This window comes from Acomys russatus, chromosome 28, assembly GCF_903995435.1.
Source record: "Acomys russatus chromosome 28, mAcoRus1.1, whole genome shotgun sequence".
Taxonomy (NCBI): Eukaryota; Metazoa; Chordata; class Mammalia; order Rodentia; family Muridae; genus Acomys; species Acomys russatus.
Window position 1 is genome coordinate 15,420,137 of NC_067164.1, and position 22,835 is coordinate 15,442,971.

The 22,835-nt window shown below is 41.5% G+C and overlaps 1 protein-coding gene across 1 annotated transcript; it reads left to right on the forward strand.

Annotated features, from left to right (window-relative positions):
* Positions 1-396: 396 nt before the first annotated feature.
* Npffr2 (neuropeptide FF receptor 2) lies at positions 397-8,896 on the forward strand. Its single transcript, XM_051170423.1, has 3 exons — positions 397-727; positions 3,787-3,886; positions 7,444-8,896. Exons 1-3 carry the CDS (start codon positions 400-402, stop codon positions 8,267-8,269), a joined length of 1,254 nt encoding a protein of 417 aa, XP_051026380.1. The 5' UTR covers positions 397-399; the 3' UTR covers positions 8,270-8,896.
* Positions 8,897-22,835: the final 13,939 nt, after the last annotated feature.

The window sequence follows — 22,835 nt, forward strand, 5'->3', positions numbered from 1 at the left end:
ATAATCATAATACAGAGGTGGGTCTGTATCTTCAAAACACCCAGTAAAAATAATCCCTTGTTCGATTATTAGACAAACTAGAGGCTCTTTCAATGTACACCTGTCTTACAAGAGCAAGTGGGTTTTGACCGATAAACTATGTTCAGAAATGTAATAAAATATCAGGGAATCAACTTTAATGGCTATTGTGTATGTCACAATGGAGTAATTTCAAATGCTTCCAGTTGAAATCCTAATATTATGAATGCCATATTTATAATTCAGTTTCACGTAAAACCGATGGGTTACTGAGAGCTCACCGAAATCGAATGATGTTGAAAAAGGGTTCCTCATATCAAACTTAAACCCAGAAGTTACATTCATCTTTTCTCTTCTACCTCTCCTCTGTTTAGGTCCACCATGAGCAAGACATGGGACTCAAATGCCTCAGAACACTGGCATCACACCTGGGCTGGCAATGGCATGCAGCATCGTTGGTACTCAGATACCAACGTCACCTATGTGAACTACTATCTTCACCAGCCGCAAGTGGCAGCGATCTTCATTGGTTCCTACTCCCTGATCTTTCTCCTGTGCATGGTGGGAAATACTGTAGTTTGCTTTATTGTAATAAGGAACAAACACATGCACACAGTCACAAATTTCTTCATCTTTAACCTCGCAATAAGTGATTTACTGGTTGGAATATTCTGCATGCCCGTCACATTGCTGGACAACATCATAGCAGGTATGTTGGCTTGAGCGCAGTAAAAAGAGGATATGGGAAGATGTTTCCACACATACCCAGGGTCAGATCAGAGTCACTCATTTGTTCATTCATTCATTCACTCATTCACTCACTCACTCACTCACTCACTCACTCAGTAACACATACTTATTGAGTTCTCAGAAGTGTTCCAGGTATCTATCTTCACCAGATGAACATTCTAAACAAAACATGTAATATAATAAACAAATAGATGTATAGTTTGAGAATGAGAACCTCCCGCCCTTCATGCTTCTGGATCAGTGTCATCACTTCTTTGGTACCACCTTATGTTGTAGAGATGCAGGGGCAGTGTATTTTCTGATCCCAGTAGAGCGTTCATTTGGAGTGTTGGTGTAATACTGTTGCATTTCTTGAGGAACAGCATTTGAGACATTCATATCCCCACCTACATAGGAAAATAATGACATCATCTCAGCATAGTGAAGTCATCCACAGTAGCACCAGCTATATCAAGGCGCACATCCTCCCAGGACATTCAGTTTCCTGCCATAATTATTCTAAGTTAAAAGATTACTTTAACATTCTGCACATGAATCACTTCACTGTACCCCTTGACTTTGTCTCCCAGTAGGCAGCCACTTGCAGAATTATTTGTTCTTCCTTTGGTAATGCTGACCACGTATCTGAGTAACATGCAACTGGTGCAGTTTTCTGTTTTCAAACTACACAAAACAGAAATTCTGTGTTAGTAATTCATTGTACCACATAAACACAAACATGCATCCATACCCCTCACCTCCTTTATTGGCTCAGGACAGGACCAGCTTGGTGATTTTTGCCTATCTCCCTGCTGATGCCCCCTCAACCTCCTCCACCTCCTCTTTGTCTTTGGTCTTCTGTTTTCTGGATATCACAACTTTTGTCTGCTTCATTCTTTCCCAAGAAATATTACACCACGATGAAACATTTCTGAGAACTTACATGGCTGCAAATGTCTTTGTTTCTCCCTCACACTTGATTATATATAGTTATTTATGTGAGCAATTCTGGGTTGGAAATTTTTTCTCTCACAATTTTAAAGGAGTGGCTCTTCTGTAACTTCTAAGAAATGTTTGAGTTACTGTTGAAAAATTTGACTCTTGCTGTTCTTCACTTGAGTTGTTTACTTTTCTTCCTAAAAGCTTTTTGAGTTTTCTTTATCCGCAGTGTTCTGAATTTTGTGAGATTAGGGCTGCAAGTTGGTCTTCTGTGGTTTCTGTATTGCACCGGACACAAACTACCCCTTTCAATCTGAAGATGAATGTGCTTCATCCTGGAGAATTTTCTCCGCAAAGTCTTTTCCCTTCTTTTTCTGGATGAGTTAATCACATGTAAGAGGCCGTGATGCCCCCTTTTCTTGTTTTTCATTCAACATATGCCTCTTATTTCTCTATCGTTCAAAGGTTTGTATGGGTATTTTGGTGGTGGTGGTGGGTGGGTGGTGTATACTTACAATATCTGCGCTTTAGAGATCCAGGCCAGAGCATTGCAAGTTAAAGTTCAGCCTGGTGCACATAAAGACACTGTCACCCAGATCCGAGGATTTGGGACTAGACAGATTGCATACTGGTCAAGAGCACTTGACCTAGTCTGAGTTACCAGCACCCACTGTTGGCTGGCGTAAAACTGCCTATAACTCTAGCTTTCGGGGAATTTATTACCCTTTTCTGGCCTCTGTGGGCACCGGAACTCACCTGTATATACCTATACATAGACACATACATACACATGGTTTTAAAATGATAATAAATCTGTTTTTTTTTTTTCAAATCCAAGGGCTAAGTATGTAGCTCAGTGTGAGCATGCTTGCCTAGCCTGTGCAGGGCCCTAGGCTCAGCCCTCAATGCTGGGAGGCAGAGATGGGCTAGCTCAGCTTTCACCTTGAGTTCCTCAATTTTATTGTCTTAAGTTACTTGACCTGTTTTTGTTTCTTTTCTCTTTGTATCTTTACTATCATTTTGTAGTTCTGAGATTACAGGTAACGTGCTCGTTCTATTTTTACCTGAGTTTTCTACTATACAGTCCTTTCTTTATTTTATATTTGAGACTTTCTTAGCATTAAGAACCATTATGTTTTAGTGTGCCTCTCCAAAGGCTCTATTTTATGATCTAGACTGCCTGGGAGGCTGAAGTGGGGAGATCCTAGTTTGAGGCCAACCCGAAGAACATAGCAAGACCTTGTCTCTGAAAGCAAAGTGAAACAGAAAAGCCAAATTGAAATAGAGTCACATGTTAAAATACACTCACTCATAGGCTATAACTTTTGAAAATTTACTCTATTTGGATTTTTAAAAAAATGTTTATAACTCCCTTCCAACCCACCTAGCCTAGATAACAGAGAAAAGAGATTAACGGGAACAGGAAAAGTAGACCTTGTTGAATTTAGTTCCTGGGAGCAATCCTGCTGACTAACAATTTCACCAAAGTTGCTGCTGGAACCTGGAACAGCAACTGGAGCCCGGAGCCTTGAAGCCTTCCCTGGAGTGGTTCTCTCTAGGAGCATATTGAAGTGTAGTGATGAACAGCCAAATAATACCAGGACCCAAAAAAACCCACCCTCCTGTTTTGGGTATATATAATATATATATCTTAGAGTCTGTGCTAGGATATGAAATGCTTTGACTTTTAAGTGGGTAAACATCACCTGTTCTCTCACAAGTCTGTTTTTCATCTCATATTTGGGACTAAAACAAAAACATGTTTACGTCCAATACCTATCCCATACTTGGGATCAAAGCAAAACCGTGTTTATATCCACTACACTCACTTGTGATATTTGAGCTAATAGAGATTAGATATGAACAGTTTGTTTTAAAAAAAAACTACAGAATTAAAAAAAATATGCCTGTTACCTGGAATGCAATAGTTACTGTGTAAGTGTTGTAGATACTGCACTGATGAAGAGCACTCTGTCCGGAGAAATTACTGAAAACACAGGGATACAGTATTCTGTGGCCGCCTTTCTTGCCTCTTTGTTCACATTTGCTGTATAATGAAGTGAAATAATCGTCTCAAAGACTATTCCTTTCCTGATCCAGGATGGCCATTTGGAAGCAGCATGTGCAAGATCAGTGGACTGGTGCAGGGAATATCAGTGGCAGCCTCAGTCTTCACTTTGGTGGCAATAGCCGTGGACAGGTGAGTCAGCTCCAAGTTGTAAGTTCCAGAAAGTGTTACCAAGTTCCTACGTCTTGTCACAACTACTAAAAGGTGCTGAATATACTGACATAGCTACAGGCCCCCGCCTATACTACTGCAACTAAGGAGCACCACTACAAAATCATTGTGTCCCTAAATAGTTATAACAAATTACGTCATTCATGTAATTACATGTATTTTTTCAGATTTCAAAGTGTTAATATTTTCTACGCAGTTACAGCTTGGGAATATAAACCAAGGTATTAAATTTTAGACTCACTGATGCATTGTTCTTCCTTTTTGCAATAATTATATAACAAGGCCAGCTGGAGCCTCTATGTTTGACATATAAACCACATCCCTTTTTGCTAAGAGACACACGGTTTTTTTTGTTTGTGCTCGTTCAGAATAGACATCTCACTTTTAAGAAACACATTAAATACAAGGGTGCCCTGCAAGTGAATGCTATGTAATAATTAGAAATCTCTACAGTGAACAAAATCTATACTATCACCTATATTTCTACTTCTATCTTAAGCTTGAGATTTTTACTTTCACCTTTTAGTTGGTATTTGAGCGTCCTTAATTGCTTTGAGCAATAGTCCTAACATGGCACTTGAAAAAAAATTTAAAAATAAACATTGACCCTCTTTATGTTAGAAGGCAAATGAGATGAAAATCAGTAAGTTATGCTGCTTTTAGTGGTTAACAGTAGAGAGAGCAAAGTGAATGAAGCAGGACAGCGTAAGTCAATGTTCCAATTTGTATAGATACACACAATATGGTGCCATGATGTGAAATCTAAAACACCCCGGAAGCAAACTAGTGCTGGAAAAGTAGAAAGGCGTCTACAGGTTGGGTGACTGGTAACTTCAGAATGTCTCTGAAAAGAGGAGGAGGGGTGAATATGGCTGCCGGAAGGACTGCAGCTACTTCTGTAATGTTTAGTTTAAGACAGCATGATGTAGGATGGGAAATAACATTTGTCAGGTCTGGAGAGCAATGACACCAAAGGACATCAAGTACTTCCTGCCACTTTTTAATTTTTGAAAATTTAACAAGGTTAGTTAACAAACGAGTGCAATGTTGTTTTGTTCTTTGGATGGCACGAAGCCTTGATCTTCGGCATGTTATTGACTCTTTGGTTGTATATTTTATGTATGACCTCTCTAGTATTTTTGTCAACCTTAAACAAAGCTAGAGTCATCTGAGAGGAAGGAACTGCAACTGAAAAAAAAAATGTCTCCATAAGATCAGCCTGTAGGCAAGTCTGTGGGGATATTTTTTTTTTTATTAACAACTGATGTCATTGTGTTGTGGTACTAATCTCAAGTAGGTAGTCCTGGGATAATTGAGGAAAAAAATTGATCTACCCAGTAACTGCAAGCACTCTTCCATAGCCTCTGCCTCCAGGGTTCCTGTCCTGACTTCCCTCAGTGACGGAGTGTGGCCTGAGAATTATAAGCTGAAACCTTTCCCTTCCAGATTGATTTTGGTTGTGATCCTTTTCTTTGTTCATTTTTTTAAAATATTGTAAATTATTCATATTATATCCTGATTGTTATTCTTTCACTGTATCTTCCCATTCCCTCCTCCCTCCCTCTTCTGCCCTATTCCCCTCCCCTAGACCTGTGACAGAAGGGGACCTCCTCCCCCACCATCTGACCACAGCCTATCAGGTCTCATCTGGATAGCCTGTTTCCCCTTCCTCTGTGTGCCCTTCTCCTGTCTTCTGGCTCTCATCCTTTCGGATCGCTAGTCTACATTTCTACATAGCTAATTTCCTGAGCATTCAGGGGATGGAACAAATGTCCTGTTTAGGTCTAATGTACTTTTCTCAGCTTCTCATGAAGCTGTGGCTATCTGCAGCCATCAACCTTCATTGAAGAGGGGCTTCTCTGGTTAAGGCTGAGCATAGCCTTTGTCTGCAGTTATAAACAAAGGTATTCAGGAGGAAGTTTGATACTGTTTCACATTCAGCAATGGTAATAGATGCCTCCTTTGGACTTATGACGATTTTAATCAGGTTTTTTTTTTTTAAACTTGGTTTACAATACTAGGCCTGGGTGCCTTCTTATGGAGAATATATGAGTCAGTTCCAGAGAGGAACTGGTTTCCCCTATAACAGTTGTGTCACTATTTCACCAATGAACACATCTTGCCTGGCAGATTGGTTAATAAAGCTCACAGTTGAGTAAGGCCTTTATGTCTTGACTGCCCCTGGCAGGCTGCAGAGTACCAACTGGCACTAGGTATGCTAGCCAGAAGGGAGAAAGCTCCAGCTCAGTTCCAGCTTCATTTCTTTGTATCTTATTTTCAAGATAGGTGGTGTCTTCAGCAATGGGGTCTTAACAACTCATTCTTGATTGGTTCTGTGAAGGTGTGTCACAGAAGTTGATTTGGAGTGTCTATTCAACCATCACTTTCTTTATCAGCATATCTGTCTGCCAAGTAATAAAATCTGCTTTAGAATCTCACAAAGACAAAAAAACAAAAACAAAAACAAAAACAAAAAACAAAAAAAAACCCATTAAAACATAAGTTGTATAATAGAACATACATTATACTTCATTATAATGCACATGTAACAATAAGAAAAGTCACAATGACAAAAGTAGTAAAATTCCTCAACAGAGTTTGAATTGCCACGGTAAACAGAGGATGCAAAGGAGTCTACATTGGATTTCATAATAATGCTTCTTAGACCCATATAATTGTGAAATATCTAAAACCACCTTTTGGTGTAAGAAATGATAGTAATTTATTCCTCTTGTGATTCTATGGGCTGAGTGAGCACACCTCTCAGTCTCCTGCTCCCTGGACCACCTAGGCTGCATTGTTACTCTGTGAATTAAGTTGGGACTGATGTGTCTAACATGGTCAGCCTGATGTGCTTCTCATCCAATTCGAATTTCCCAGAACCTGGTAGCTGTGTTTTCAGAGGAGGCATCCAAAAAGACGGTCCTGATGTGCATTCCTGTTAATGTCTACTAGCCAGAACACATGCCATGGCCAAGCACCAGAAATGATATATTGGGAACATTAAGAACCCAAGGGGGACTTGGTTCGTGAATTGCTGCTGCTGAGCTGTCTCCTACAGTACAAGAGATCTGGCTGTCTACTGAACCTACCGCTCTTGGGTCCAACTGCTTGGGTTGAAATCATGCATAGCAATAAGCAAGATTGTGACCTTTCTTAAATCCACATCTTCATACTTTAATTTACCATATTTAAAGGAACAGCTCATGCAGGGCCATTGGACTAAATCCACGACAGAGTTCTAAGGGGCCATATATAGATGAATATAGAATATCAAGTATATTCCAATGTAATGCCATTACCATCCTTTTCTCACTAATAGTATCTGGCCTGTTCCATTCATTTACTTTGAATTAAAACCTATCTTCTATCAGTTACATAAGTTGCAAAGCCATGGTTCCTTACCACAGGTACTAACTTTCTGTGTTTTTTGAAGAAAATGTAGGTGGGTGTCCTCACATTTGTTTGCATCAGGTTTGGAAACTGAGGCAGTGATTGATCCTTGCCTCTCGTTGCAGATTCCGGTGTGTTGTCTACCCCTTTAAGCCAAAGCTCACTGTCAAGACAGCCTTTACCACCATTGTGGTCATCTGGGCCCTGGCCATCGCCATTATGACTCCATCTGCGGTAATGTTACACATACAAGAGGAAAAATACTACCGTGTGAGACTCGGCTCCCACAACAAAAGCAGCACAGTCTACTGGTGCCGGGAGGCCTGGCCAAACCAGGAAATGAGGAGGATCTACACCACCATGCTGTTTGTCACCATCTACCTGGCTCCGCTCTCCTTCATCGTTGTCATGTATGCAAGGATCGGGGCTTCCCTCTTCAAGACTTCCGCACACTGCACAGGCAAGCAGCGCCCGGAGCGGTGGCATGTACCCAAGAAGAAACAGAAGGTCATCAAGATGCTGCTGATTGTGGCCCTCCTCTTCATCCTTTCCTGGCTGCCCCTGTGGACTCTGATGATGCTCTCGGACTATGCTGACCTGTCTCCTAGTAAACTGCGTGTCATCAACATCTACATCTACCCTTTCGCCCACTGGCTCGCCTTTTGCAACAGCAGTGTCAATCCCATCATTTATGGCTTCTTTAATGAAAATTTTCGCAATGGTTTCCAAGATGCTTTCCAGATCTGCGAAAGGAAAGCCAAACCCCGGGAAGCCTATATCCTAAGAGCTAAAAGCAACATGGGCATAAACACATGCGGCTTGCTGGTCCAGGAACCTGCATCTCAAAACCCAGGTGGGGAAAATTTGCTATGTGGAAAAAGTGTTGACAATCCCACACAGGAATTCCTGATGGAAGAAATGGGGGAAGCTACTAATAGTACCGAGGCTTAGAAAGATAGTGTGGGGCGCCAGTGCTATCTGATGTTATATAGCAGGCCAGTGTGAATGTCTTTAGATTTGCTTGTTGTGGCTTTGCATTCCTGACATTTTGATGAAAAGATATACGGAAGCCCACTTTGTCAAAAATGAAAGTGTAAAAGTGGTCTTCCTAGCCAGCCCTATGGGTGCATGAAATATTCAGTGAATTTCATATTTGCCTGAAGGTTTTCAAACCCGACCATTCCCATCTGAACCATTTGTTTTATATGAGTCAGGTAAATCAAGTATGTGTGTGTGTGTTTTATAAGTTTGTCATTTTATCTGTCTGTCTCTAGATCCATACATTTTTCTTCCTGTCATCTTTCATCTATCTATCTAAAACAGTAGTTCTCAACCTGTGGGTTGCGAGCCCTTTGGGGATCAAACTCCCCGTTCACAGGGGTCACCTAAGACCATCAGAAAACACAGATATTTACAGTACAACTCATAACAGCGGCAAAATTACAGTTATGAAGTATGAAAATAATTTACTGGTTTGGGTCAGCACAACACGAGGAGCTGTACTAAAGGGCCACAGCTTTAGGATAGTGGAGAACCACTGATTGAGAAGGAAGGGTACACATCTCCCTACATTGTCATGGATACTTTCCATGAAAGTACATTTTTGTCAGTTATACTTGATTTTGGATTTGAAATGAATGTGCTCTGTGTAGTCTTTTAAGAAAACAATTGGATTACCTGAAATCTTTGCTACTGATTTCTCATTGCTGTCGATTAGTCTGGGTTACTCTTAAAGCAAGATGCTACAACACATCAGTAATAGTATCCCTGGTCACTTCACTTTATGTGGTGCAACTGCAGCACCCAGGAAGGGAACACGGAGTACTCTCAATTTAAAGCTTGACTTTTTTCCCCCATGTTAAAAAGCATAAAGTCAGAGAAATCATAATATTCCGTAGAAGTTACTGCTGGGGCTGGAGACATGGCTCACTGGTTCAGCCCCAGTTGTAGATCTTGTTGAATGACCCCTGTCACATGCATGGCGGTTCACAGCCATCCATAAGCCAAAGTCCAGGGTATCTGAACCCTCTTCTAACTTCTGCAGGTACCAGGCACAGATGTGAGGCAGATATGCACACACAGGCAAACCACTTACACACATAAAAATTAAATACATCTAAGAAGGTTCGTCAAAGAAATTACGGTTGACTTTTTAATATTTTCATAGTGTGAGACCTGCATTTTAACAGAATGTCAAAAACGGAAGAAGGAATCCTTACACAGTGCGGCAGGGGGCAGGGAGTGTCACTTTCTCTTCTCTTTTAAAGAGCGACACCAGAGCTGCTCAGCCATCGTCAGAAGACTTCCCTGGCGTATAGAAAAAGCAAGGACTCTTTTCCAAACTTCCTACTGGAACTGATAGCTGAACAGATCACTCATAGATTAATAAGTTAGCACTAAGGTATAAAAGAGACTTAGTAACCCCTGTCAGTGTCATGCAGTGTAATGATTTTAAGTGCTAAGTTTATCTGGGGTGAGATAGGCTCCCAGAGCGTTGGGCATTACAACCAAATAGTTTACTTGGCAAATGAAAATAATCCTGGATATTCAAATATCACATCCTTGCAGTCACCGTGGTCGTTTAAGTTGAAAGGATTTCAACAGGTCAGAGTTAATTATTGACATTTCATCTGAACTGCGTTAGGAGGAGTTCCTTTTTGCCATGAGAGTGAGCAATCCTTTGAGCCTTTAGGTTAGGAAGTTCTCTCCCCATTTTCTTGGTTTACTGCAATTTTGCTTATAGTTGGTGAAATTGAACATTGCAAACAATTCACTAGAAACTCTGTCTTGGCCCTTTCAGCTCTTTCTACAGTTGGCAGAATCATCTTCTTTAAATAGATAGCTAATCTATTCTCTGGGGTAAAATGCTTTTGGACACTCCATTTAAAACACATATAGGGTGCAAAAAGAGACAAACGGTATATACTCACTTATATCAAAACACTAGTCCAAGGGATCCGTACCATGAAAATCTTTACTTACCAAGAAAGTGGGTCAGAGGAGAGGATATCCGATTGAGACTTTAGGCAAGAGTAGCATGGAAGAAAGAGGAAATAGTAGGACCCACAGGGTCCTGGAAACCTACAAGAAGAACTTTATGACAGGCAGATCTGGATCCTGGGGTCCTCCTCAAACTAAGGAACCAGCCAAGGAGAATATAGGCAGTAAGCTTCGAACCCCTACCAAGACCTAGCCGATGAACATGATATTCTCCACCGTTGAGTAGAGAGTGAGATCTGACTCTCACACGAACTCTGGTGCCCCTTTTCTGACCATGTCCCCTGGATGGAGAGACCCGGTGGCACTCAGAGGAAGGATAGCTAGTTACCAAGAAGAGACTTGATATTCTGAGAGCATATGTAGGGGGAGGAGGTCTCCCTCAGTCACAGACATAGGGGAGGGGAGAAGGGGAGAAATGGGAGGGAGGGAAGAATGGGAGGAAACGGGGGAAGGGCTATCAATCGAGATGTAATATGAATAAATAAATTAAAAAAAAAAAAAAACACATACAGGCCCCAGGATAACCCGGGCCTGCCTCACATCTGCTCTCTGTATCTCTGACAAAGATTCTTCCCTAAACTTTTATCAAGATGAGGCGCTCAACCTAGATTGTTGTGTGCTTTTTATTTGCTTTTTTTTTTTTTTTTTCTTCTGTTTCAGTTTCCTGTCTGCCCATTCTTTAACATGCGTTCAAAAGAGCCCTCTGAAGAAGTCTGCCTACAATCTTAGGGCAGGCCACGCCATCATCACACCAGCACATGGATGATGGACAGATACGAGTTAGTGAGCAAGAACAACAAAGGGAATGATACAGGACACTAAGGTGTCCAAACATTTGTCCTGTTTGGATTATGGAATCATAGCATGCAGACCACATGCTAGGGTAAGAATTTGGGGAACGTCTCATGTCTTCCATAGCTAAAGTTTTTCATCGGCAGGACTGGGATACCTAGGCAGTGGGCCTACGCATTTGGCGTCATGTGAATTTCAAGTGATGGGAAAGACAAGCTTGTAAAATGAAAAGCAGGGGGGTTATCACTTAGTATGAGGAAATCGTCGATATTTTGATTATACCATAGTTATAAATAATATAACATTATATAATAATCATAATACCATGTAAAGTGATTTTTTTTTTCAAAACAGTCTTTAAGCCTCACAAAGTAATCTGAGGTACATGGTATCCCCATTTTTCAGAAGGCAGCACTGAGTCATGGGTCTCCCACATTTTTTTTCTTTTAACGTGTATGCTTGAAAATCCGTAGGAGGGGTGTGCCACATATATGTAGGTGCCTGCGTGGAGACCAGAAGAGGTTGTCAGACCCTCTGAGGTTTCAGTTAATATGGGGTATGAACCACTTGATGAGGATGATGGGGACCAAACTCAGGTTCACTGGAAAAGCAGAAAGTGCTCTCAACCACTGAGCCATCTCTACAGTCCACGCCCCTAAAATCTCAAGGCTTAAGAGTCATAAAAAGAAAAAAAAAGAGGGTTGGGAAATCCATATATATTATTCAAAAAATACATTTTCACATTTCCCCTAATGTTAGTCATGTCTGCATTATAATAAGCTATTTTTCTGACTGTGCAATGAACACCTTTTATTTGTGGAATTTTGGAGACGTACGGGTGGTGGAAAGAACAGAATAAGTCACATGTGTTTTTTTGTAAAGGAAATCCATTTGTCTTTAAGACTTATTTAACAGGTCTTAAGAGCAGCACTTCACAACACATGTCCGTCGGCATCAGGCACCTCCCAGAAGGCAAGGCATGATGGGAGAGACAATTACAATAGAGGAAGTAATGAGGCAGACATTTTTGAAATGCTTTTGGCTTTTGCTATTGTTTTTTTCATGAGCCTATCAACACACAGTGCACAGTTTGTGACTGGCTGTCTCAGAGTAGACTACTACAGACTCCATTTTTTTTTTTCTTTAACTTTGCTTCTCTGAGAAGTGAGAATGCATTTAAATTCACAGTCTTGCTTACGTGCCAGTGCAGATGAAAAGTGTTCTTTGTTTCTGACTAATTTATAGTTCTTCTTCCTCTTTTTTGACCACCTCTCCCCTCTCCTTTTTTTCTGTCTATTTATTTCTATGCACTTTTTGTGTTTTAGTTATATCAGCCCTCACTATCAGGAAGAATTTATTTTTTTATTTTGTAAAAAGACAGTATTGCTTACTTGCATCTGAAACATCACAGAGGTTTTTTTTGTTTTGTTTTGTTTTTGTTTGTTTGTTGGTTGGTTGGTTGGTTGGTTTTGGTTTTTCGAGACAGGGTCTCTCTGTGTAGCCTTGCCTGTCCTGGACTCACTTTGTAGACCAGGCTGGCCTCAAACTCACAGAGATCTGCCTGCCTCAGCCACCTGAGTGCTGGGACTACACCTGGCCACTACACCCAGATCACAGCTTATTTTTGATTATTGTTGTTGCTTTTAACTTGGGGGGGAGGGGGAAAGAGTGTTTTTCTTTTTCTTTTTTAATTTTTTTATTAATTTATTCTTGCTACATCTCAATGTTTATCCCATCCCTTGTATCCTCCCATTCTTCCCTCCACCCCCCCCTCCATTTTCCCCTTATTCCCCTCCCCTATGACTGTGACTGAGGGGGATTACCTCCCCCTGTATATGCTCATAGGGTATCAAGTCTCTTCTTGGCAACCTGCTGTCCTTCCTCTGAGTGCCACCAGGTCTCCCCCTCCAGGGGACATGGTCAAATGTGAGGCACCAGAGTACATGAGAAAGTCATATCCCACTCTCCACTCAACTGGAGAATGTTCTGACCGTTGGCTAGATCTGGGTAGGGGCTTAAAGTTTACCGCCTGTATTGTGTTTTTCTTCCCTCTTAAGTGCTTTGCTGATCCTGGTCACGTGTCTTCTGCCAGCTGCATTCTCTAGTTTCCCTTCACGTGCTGCCTCCTTCTCTTCCCCCAAGACTCAGCTCAAGTCTCACATGCTCATTTCCTCCAGAGTAAATCTCATTATCTCTAATTATATTGAAATCTCACCTATGCACTTATGTAATATCTATGTACCCTATCAAACAGTAAATGTAAGGCGAAGATTTTATTTCATATTTCATTTTATTTCTAGTTCTTAAGAAGATACTTGGCATGCAATAGATGCATGATAAATATTTGTTGAAAGATAAATTAAACAGTTACAAGCACCTTCTGTTTTTTTAGTTTATTAATTATGAGGGAGCCATATTTTATGTTCCATTGTTGAAAGAGACTCAGAATTCAATATAAGTATTAGGTAATACTGAAATGCAAATTAAGTAAAATGAAAAACATTTGTTATCCTGTTTTCGCGTAGCAATAACTATTCTCGTGCCTTGGAGCATGTGTTTATGCTTTCATTAATAAGGGCATGATTCTATGATATATATGTTTAAGGCCATCTTATTTGTTTACAATATCACAGATATGTTTCCATGTTTTTAAGAGTTTTCCATATATTTTATTAATTTCAGTGCTGTTCTATTATTTACTCAGCTTCTCTGGAGTGGGAAATATCACCAAAGTCTTAAATTGTAAAATGTGTAATTATGTAAAATTCTCATAACACTGAGCCTATTACAGCATCTCAGAATAGACCTAGAAGAAACGAGATTGCTTGACTAAAATGCATTTCTTAATGCTTTAATATTCTTTGTAAGATACTTCTTAATTCCTTAGAAATGCTTTGTGTCCATCTGTGGTATAGGAGAATTCATTCACATATGCTCTCAAATATTCCACTTTCTAGAAAACATTCTAACCAAACTGGTGAGAATGTATCATACATTGTGGTTTGAATGGTTAATGTTTCCCACAGGCTCATGGGTTTGAAAATTTGGTCCCCTAAAGCTATTTCTGGTGTCTTAGGTTTGCTGAGACTTAGGGCTATAGGTTACATAGGAGACACAGGTCCCTGGGGAGAAGACTTGAAGATGGTATCTACTTCTGCTTCTTGCCCCACGCTCTCTGCTGCCTGATCCAACAAGGTGTGAATTAACAACGCAGCAAGGTGGACTAAGCAATTGTAGTGTCATGTCTTCCCTGACACGATGGACTGTGACCTTTGGAACTGTAAGCCAAAATAAGCCTTTCTTGTCATAAGATGCTCTGTTGGGTACTTCAGCCACAATGATAAGAAAAGTAACGGACACACAAAACACAAAATGGTTCTGAGAAGTGAGGTAATTTCTGTGAGAATGTGGCCACATGGTTTTAGGCCTTTGGAACTGGTCAAGCTTGCTGTGTCTTGTGCAGCTTGGGTCCTGGAACCCTGACTAGGCATGTGGAAGGAGCGAAGACAGGGCAGACACATAAACACTGGTACAGTAAATCCAGGACCAGGTGGAGTTCTCTAATGGCTGCAACCTGGAACCTCAACATGCTAGGCCTAGCACAGGGGCAGGCGCTGGCTGGTCTCAGTTGGGTGGTCTCTGTAGGCAAGCAATCTCTGGCTGCAAACATTCAAGCGGGGGAAGCTTCAGTTGTTAGTCTCTGCCCACACTGATCAGTTGTTCATAAACACTCAGACTCCCAAGAACTTTACTACCCCTTTTGAGCCCAGGCCATTTATGGAACTGGCTTTGCCAGTGTCCCATGGGTTTGAGTCCTAGAGTCCTCAATAGGCCCTTGCCTGTGTCAAATATACACTCATGTAGAACTTCACACACTCAGGGTTTCCTATGCTGTGGAATAGCAAATGCTTAGAATGTTGAAAGCAGAGTTTAAAAGGGCCATTTTGATGAGAGCATGAAAGACCAGAGTGGAGACAGAACATGAATAAGAGGCTTCAGGTCTGGACTGGGAACTCTTTGAAGACATTGATGTTACATTCTGCCCATTAATGTGCCTCCGTTCTGCTCATACCCTCAAAGTAGTTGTTTCCTGGTGCTATTAGCCATGTTTACAGTGAGAATATAGCGCAGACAGCAGAACAGGATGATGTGGGAAGGGTACATTTGATAAATGGAGAATGTGTACACTAAATTTGGAACACTGAAGCAGGAAGATTGCCATGTGGTCTAGCTCATTATGGGTTACATCAGAAGCCCCAAGCCACTTAAGCTACATAGCGAGGCTTCATCTCAACAAATGAATGAAGGCAAGTTGTGTACAAGGTGGATACAGAGAAATGTCTATGGGTGTTTAGGAGATTAGTACCACTACTGGGAAACGGCACACTTCAAATGGAGATACTAGCATGCCTTGAGAACAAGACTCCACTTGTAGAAGGCTCTAGCCTACACAAATGAAAACCCATTTAAAAGGCATTCATTTCCAAAGACATAGACACTACAGGGTACGCTGCTTAAAGAAGTCTGCCAAAAAGGAACGATTTCTCAAGTCATTCAAAGAGGCGCTTGGAGGCCACGGTAGCTGTGTTGGAGGAAAGGCCAGCTAAATCTCAAGCAGGCAGAAGAATTTGGTCTCCTTCATATTATGGGGTCCTGGAGGCTTGCATCAAGGGGTGTGGAGAGGGGAGACTCTTAAGGCAAGGCATTGTACGGCAGGTCAGAGTCCCTGAGAAGCAAGTGTGTGAAGCTCTGAGGGTGAAACCTGGTTTGCCGTAGAGACCCCAGGAAACTGAACCTACTAGGACTTTGACATGTCTGCCAAGGGAAGTTTGACATAAGAGAGAGCCCATTCACCTTGCCAAAGGCAGAATTGAGCGCACAGGACTACCCAAGCCTAATAGATCTTAGACAATGCCACCCATGCCACAAATGACAGGCTTAGCTCTGTAGGCATTGATTCCAACCCAGCTAATCAGTCTGGTTTCTGTCTGCTGATTCCTTGCTTCCTTTTGAATAGAAATGTTTACTCATTGCCATTGTATCCTACAATTTTATGACTTGCTTTGGAGGATCGCAGGAGCTCACTGTTAAGACATTAGCTTGAGGCTCAGCAGAGACTTTGGACTTTTGAAAGGCATTAGCACTCTTAGGAGTGTGGAGCATTTTGAAGTTTGGCTGGATGTAGTTTGCATTGTGGGAGTGCACAATAGGAACTGGGGATGGAGCGCTACAGTTTGAATGTGAAATGTTCCCCCACAGGCTCATGTGTTAGAGTCTTAGTGTTGGCCCCCAGCTGGTGGCACCGTTTTGAGAAGTGGTAGAGCTTTGGAGACTGGCCAATGGCTACCAGCCTTGCAAGTGGTAGCTCTTCTGCTTTCGGTTTGAATGTTCTGCTTCCCAATATGCCAAAGAATGACCAAGCTGCACTGAGCCTTCTGCTGCAATGACAGAGCCACTTCAGCCTTTTCATCTACCATCGCCTGCGTGATAGACTCGTGGCCTCTCAATTGTGAGTCAAATGAAACCATCCTCACTCCTCAAGATGCTTGTGTCAAATATTTTATCACACCAATATGAGAAATAATAAACATTGGCTATCTTTATTTCATTGGTGTGCATTTGATCATGGAAAATAAGTTTTACTCAGTATGGTTAATTTCTACTCATATTTACCTGTATTCATTTGCATTCACTTTTTAGCTAGTTGTCTGGTAACGTCTTTGCCTAAATTTCTGTTAGATTATTTGAGTATTTTCCTTATTAATTATATAAGGACTTTCTAATTCAGAATACGAATCTTTGACTATCAAATAGATTTTAGTTCTTTCCCCATTCAATGTTAACCTACACATATATGGCTGTACATGAATATTGGTACTGTTGAGTTTGTACTGAAGGTGCTTTAAAAAGGATGGATGCATATATCTTTTTTGCCAACTTCTGTCTGAAGGCTGTCATTCAGGAACCCAGGTTCCTTTCCTCTTATTGCTCCTCTCCACCTTTAGCAGGGGTTGGAAAGCTATCATCTAACTTGGCCTGCCATCTATTTAGGTAAATAAAAGTATATCAGATACAACCTGCTCATATTTTTAACATATTTTTGTGACTGATTTTATGCAACAATAGAAGAGTTGGATAGTTATGTCTGATACCATATGGCTCACAATGAGTAAACTATTTGCTATCTGAACAAATCAAGAAAAGCCTATAAACTCAGGTTTGTAGCATTATCTTGTCTCCATGGTTACTTGGACAAGAACTGACCATTAACATATTTATGTAAAGGATCATAGGAATGGAAAGGGAGGAACCTTTGGCTGGACAGTTGCTACTTAGCTAGACTTCAGGCTGTTGATTACCTGGTCAGGACCATGGTTCAAGGCAAGGTGGGAAATGTACTCTTCAGCTGAGTGCAGCTATGTACAAACTAAATTCTCCTACAATGCAAAAGAAAATAAAAGACAGCAGACATTAAATTTTTACATGGTTGTGATAGCTAAATTTTCCATTAACCTTAGTTTGGACTTCAAGAAGTTTTTCAAGTCTTTACATGTTATATGCCTCTGGATTTATTAGGGAAAAAAATAGTTTCTTCTCCCAAAGATGATTGTGCCTGAATCCTTGGCACTTCTGAAAGTCATTGCATTCTTTCTGCAGTTGGCAAAGGAGCTTTGATGATATAATAGACTAGTAGTTCTGAGCTAGAACATCACCCTAAATTGTCCTGGCGGCCAGCATGAGCACAAGAGAGATGTAGTAAGGAGAGGCAGTGGGTGACCTGGAGCAGACCCATCCAAGGCAAGAAGCTTGGGAAGTTTGTCATCGGAGATGGGGGAAGAAAATGTATAGTAAGTCATGTGAGTGACCTCATAAAAGACAGAAAAGGCAAGTGCCTTAGTCACTGTTCTGTTGCTGTGAAAAGAATCCATGACCAAAGCAGCTCTTGCATGGCGGGAAGCAGACAGGCATGGCATGGCACTGGAGCAGCAGCTGAGAGCTTTACATCCTGATCCACAGGGAGAGAGAGAGAGAGAGAGAGAGAGAGAGAGAGAGAGAGAGAGAGAGAGAGAGAGAGGAGAGAGGAGAGACGGACGGACAGACAGACAGCAAGAGACAGAGAGACAGAAAGAGAGGGGGGAGGAGAGGGAGGGAGGGAGGGAGGGAGAGAGAGAGAGAGAGAGAGGGGAGAGAGAGAGGAGAGACAGACAGACAGCAAGAGACAGACAGAGAGACAGAAAGAGAGGGGGTGGAGGGAGGGGAGAGAGAGGCAGACAGACAGACCCACCGACTGACAGACAGACAGACAGACGGGGCCTGGTCTGGACTTTTGAAACATCAAAGCTCACTCACTCTCAGCAACATACTTCTTCCAAAAAGGACACACTCCCTCCAACAGGGCCACACCTCCTCGCCCTTCCAGTCAGCGTCAGCTTCAGACTAGGAATGCAAACGCAGGAGCCTATGAGGTGGATTCTCATTGAATGACCACAGCAAGGAAGTATGTTTTCCTAGGGTTTCCAGAAAGAAAACCAGCCTCATAAATTCCTTGGATTTAGCTCAGTGAAATCTATGTTAGATTTATAACCCACAGGGATAGTAAAACTTTGCAGCTGTTAAGCCACTAAATTAGTGGTAGCTTGTTATGGCCACAACAGGACATATGGAAATATGCAGCCACAGGTGAGAGATAGCCTCACTTAATATGTGTAGCTGGCCAGATGAATTCCAGCTCAGAGACAGAAAAGACTGAAAGGAGAATATGTCAGGAAAAGCTTACATTACATGAAAAACCTCCCAGCAACAATACACTTCAGTAGAAATACCATCAATTCCATGTGGGGGGAAGCAGAAGGAAATGGCCGCCATAGTTGAACCAGCTATGTATCACCTTGGAGCATGAGTGCATTGCCATAGAAAGTCAGTTGATAAAACTGTGGCTATAAAAAGCACTGCTTCCAGAGGCTCAGAAGGAAATGAGAACTGTGCTACGACTAATTGGAGAAAAGGAGGTCTTTGGTACCCAGTGGCAGTTTGTCAGGATTGCGTCATGTTTTGAGGAACATTGTTAACAATGAACTCGGACATCTAGCAGAGGGTTTTTATGGATACTGGGGACAGAACCTAGGGCGTATCTTGTGCTAGCCAATAGGCAGCCAGGAGTTTTAGGAATGTGTTACTGGTGTGCTTGATGGCTCCTTGGAGCTTCATGTAAAATTCTAAAATAAAGAGATGAATTGAGAAAACGAACTATCAAAAAAAAAAAATAATAAGACACAACCATATTCGGATGGCTTGGGAAATTCAGAGGACTTGCAAATCGCAAATTCAGGATTTGGCCCTCATTACGAGCTACATGGTTACATGTAAAAGTCTCAAACTCTCCGTTAAGATCAGAATTCAGTGCCTGTCACCAGCTGCATGGCAATGTGTGAGAGACTTAGTCCCTTCCCCCCAATCAGATCCAAGACTGCCTGCTTGCTGCTAACTGTACAGCTGTATAAAGAACTTACCCTCTCTGTTAAATCCAGGATCTGTTGCTCATTGTTAGTTGCATGGTTATGTGTGAGGGGCTTGATCTCTCTGAGCACTGCTGTTCTCATCTGTGAAAAGTACGACAGCATGTGTTCACAGATGAGCCCCAGGACATGAAGCACATGGGACAATGTCTAGTCTTCTTATGGCCATGTCAGTAATTTGCCTCACATACCATATATTTTATTAGGATAAGTCTATTCTTTCCAAATCAATTTCAAAATGACACTACAATATCCTTATTGCACCTTGGATAAAACATTATGCAACATGATTATGAATTAGGATGAAATAAAGTGCTTTTGAAATAAAAAAAAAATTGGGGTTTCTATGAAGCGTTTCTTATAAATAAATATAGTGTGGCAGTGTAGCAGTGAAGGACTTAAGAAAGTACTTTCATTTATTTTTATTTCGGTGTATATGTGTGTGCTCGCCTTCTGTATGTGTACTATGTGTGTGCAGTGTCTACGGAAGCCTGAAGAGGGAGTCAGATCTCCTTGGGACAGGAGTTATACTGGGTGCGAGTGGTCTGATGTGGGTGCTAGGATGGAAACTGTGTCCTCTGCAGAGGCAGCAGATGCTCTTAGATGCTGAGCTTTCTCTGTGGTCCTGGTTCTTTTATTAATTCTCCAAAATCCAAAATATAATGAATGTGAGTGGTATTTCAAATGAAGACCCTTATCAAGAATTATATTACTAGCATTTTCCTTTGGTGTTTATGTATGGATTCCATTTTACTGAGAACTATTTAAAAACAGAAAGTCTATTTGGGAAATTATGCTGTAATTATACCAGAATAGCTGTTTCTTTTTTAACTCTAGTGATGTGTTTTTTTCATTATAATAGAGGTAACTGACTTACATCAACTAAACATTCCTTTTATTTGCATTGTGTTGTTGAACACATATGTATAGTTTTATTGGGGGAATATTTGCTAAACGAAGTGCTGCAGGCACTGAAGGCTGGATCACGTGAGGAGCTTGACCACAAATCTCTGTGGGTGCCTCAGCACAATCACAGTAACGGAGGCACCTAAGGCCTTCTAAAGTTTGCTCGTGCTGTTTTAGGAAAATGTAACGTGAGATCTGCTCCCTTTCAGAATTTTCAGCACACAATACCTTACCATTAGTTACAAGCAGCATATCATATAGTGGATCTTTAGAGTGTATTCACATAGCACGGCTCTCTCTGTGCTTCTAGATTTCACTATTGTGTGTAAATACCAGAGAGACACTTTCCGTGTTCTGTCAGACCTCCGTAGCAGACTGAATTTAGCTCAGCTGTAGACAGTTCTGGTTAGAGCTCTTTAGCTCCCCCCATCCAGCCCAGTGGTTCTCAACCTGTGGATTGCAACCTCTTTGGGGGGGTTGACTGAGCGTCACTGAGTCACAGGGTCACCTAAGACCATCTGCGCATCAAATATTTACACTGTGATTCATAACAGTAATAAAACTACAGTTATAAAGCAGCAACCAAATAACTTTGTTGTTGGGTATCAGCACAACATGTGGAACTGTGCTAAGGGGTCACAGCATTAGGAAGGTTGAGAACCACTGTTCTCACCTGTAATGATTTGCTCTCTTCTGTAAGCCATTCTGCCCACCTTACCATGAAGCGTAACCAAAGTCCAATAGGAAGTAGCAACAACAACAATGACACCCACACATGCCTATGTGTCAATGGCTAAGAGAACATGGAGTTCCTAGGTACGAGTTAAATGAGAAGACAGTAAAGGTTTTGCTTGACTCCTGTAATCAAGAAAAACACATTTCTGATGAGCAAAGAGCTATAGTGATCACCTCCAATGCAAGTTGTTACTCACCTTCCAGATACAGTTCTGAGCCAGTTCTCAGAAAGTAAAGCCCATGAATTAAAGACCATGTCTTTTTGATGAATTATTTAGCACCACTAAAAGTATATATGAAAAATGTTATTCAACTCATTTTCAAAGAGAGACTTGTAGCCAAAGAGTAAATTTTTACCGAGGAAAGAGTATATCTGGATTTATGCACTATAGACCTGAGACTGGCATTGTTCTGGGGGTGGGGGCAGAAAGGTCATTACATCTTCTAATTAACATTGAAGCAAATGTAGCCAAAGTGATTAACAGAGTCCCGAGCCAAATCCATATTATTGTGTCCATTATGGGCAGCTTGATTTTCTTTCTTTCTTTCTTTCTTTCTTTCTTTCTTTCTTTCTTTCTTTCTTTCTTTCAGTTTTTTGAGACAGGGTTTCTCTGTGTAGCCTTGGCTGTCCTGGACTTGCTTTGTAGACCAGGCTGGCCTCGAACTCACAGTGATCCACCTGCCTCTGCCTCCCGAGTGCTGGGATTAAAGGCTTGCGCCACCACTCCAGCAGGGGCAGCTTGCTTTTCATATGGATCCCTTAGGAAGTGGAAGGGGGTGGTGTATCCAACATGGACTCCATTGCCTGCTTCTGGATCACTTTCCCCTAACTTTGTCTGGCCTCAGTGGAAGGAGACACACTTAGTTCGGATGCAACTTGATGTGGGATGGTACAGGGGTTGGGGGAGGGCTTCCTTTTTCTGATGAGAAGGGGAAGGGGGGAAAGGAGAAGAGGATGGGAGGGCAGGGCCAGGTGAAGAGGAGGGAGGGGGGTTCTATAGAGATGTTAAATGAATGAATGAATAAATAAAGAAATACAATTTTTTAAAAAGAAAGAAAAAGAATTTGTTCTAAAAAGATTGTCTCATTTCAGTGTTTTTTTTTGGGGGGGGTGGAGAGAATATTGCAGTGCCAAAAACTAAAAAATTACAGACAACTTTAACACATACTAAAGATACCTTTAAACCACTAACCACTAAACCACTCTCAACAAGACAATTCAAACTCATGTTCTGCTGCAGTTACCTGGGTATCCCCTGACAAGACAGCAATGCCCATGCGTTGGTAAAGGGCTCAGGTGTAAGCCACTCTGGATGGTTTTAGGGAACAGCATCTACTTTATTGCACACGAGCAACCACCTACACAGAGGAAGCCTACCGACTGTGTTTGGTTAGCACATCACCTCAGTGTGGAGAGTGGCGCTTGTACCTCCAGGGTCCGCTAAGCAGAAGAAGGACATTAAAGAAGTGGGGAGTGCAGACTCTCTTCAGGCCAGCTACCAGCTATTCATGTTACTTCAGAATTTCAGTCTTCTGACTTCTGGGGCATGGTGTGCTGTGCCTCTTAT

Coding starts and splice junctions, on each gene's coding strand:
- Npffr2 (XM_051170423.1), top strand. CDS start 400: ATGAGCAAGACATGGGACTCAAATGCCTCAGAACACTGGCATCACACC. Junction 728..3,786: donor GCTGGACAACATCATAGCAG/GTATGTTGGCTT, acceptor TTCCTGATCCAG/GATGGCCATTTGGAAGCAGC. Junction 3,887..7,443: donor GTGGCAATAGCCGTGGACAG/GTGAGTCAGCTC, acceptor CTCTCGTTGCAG/ATTCCGGTGTGTTGTCTACC.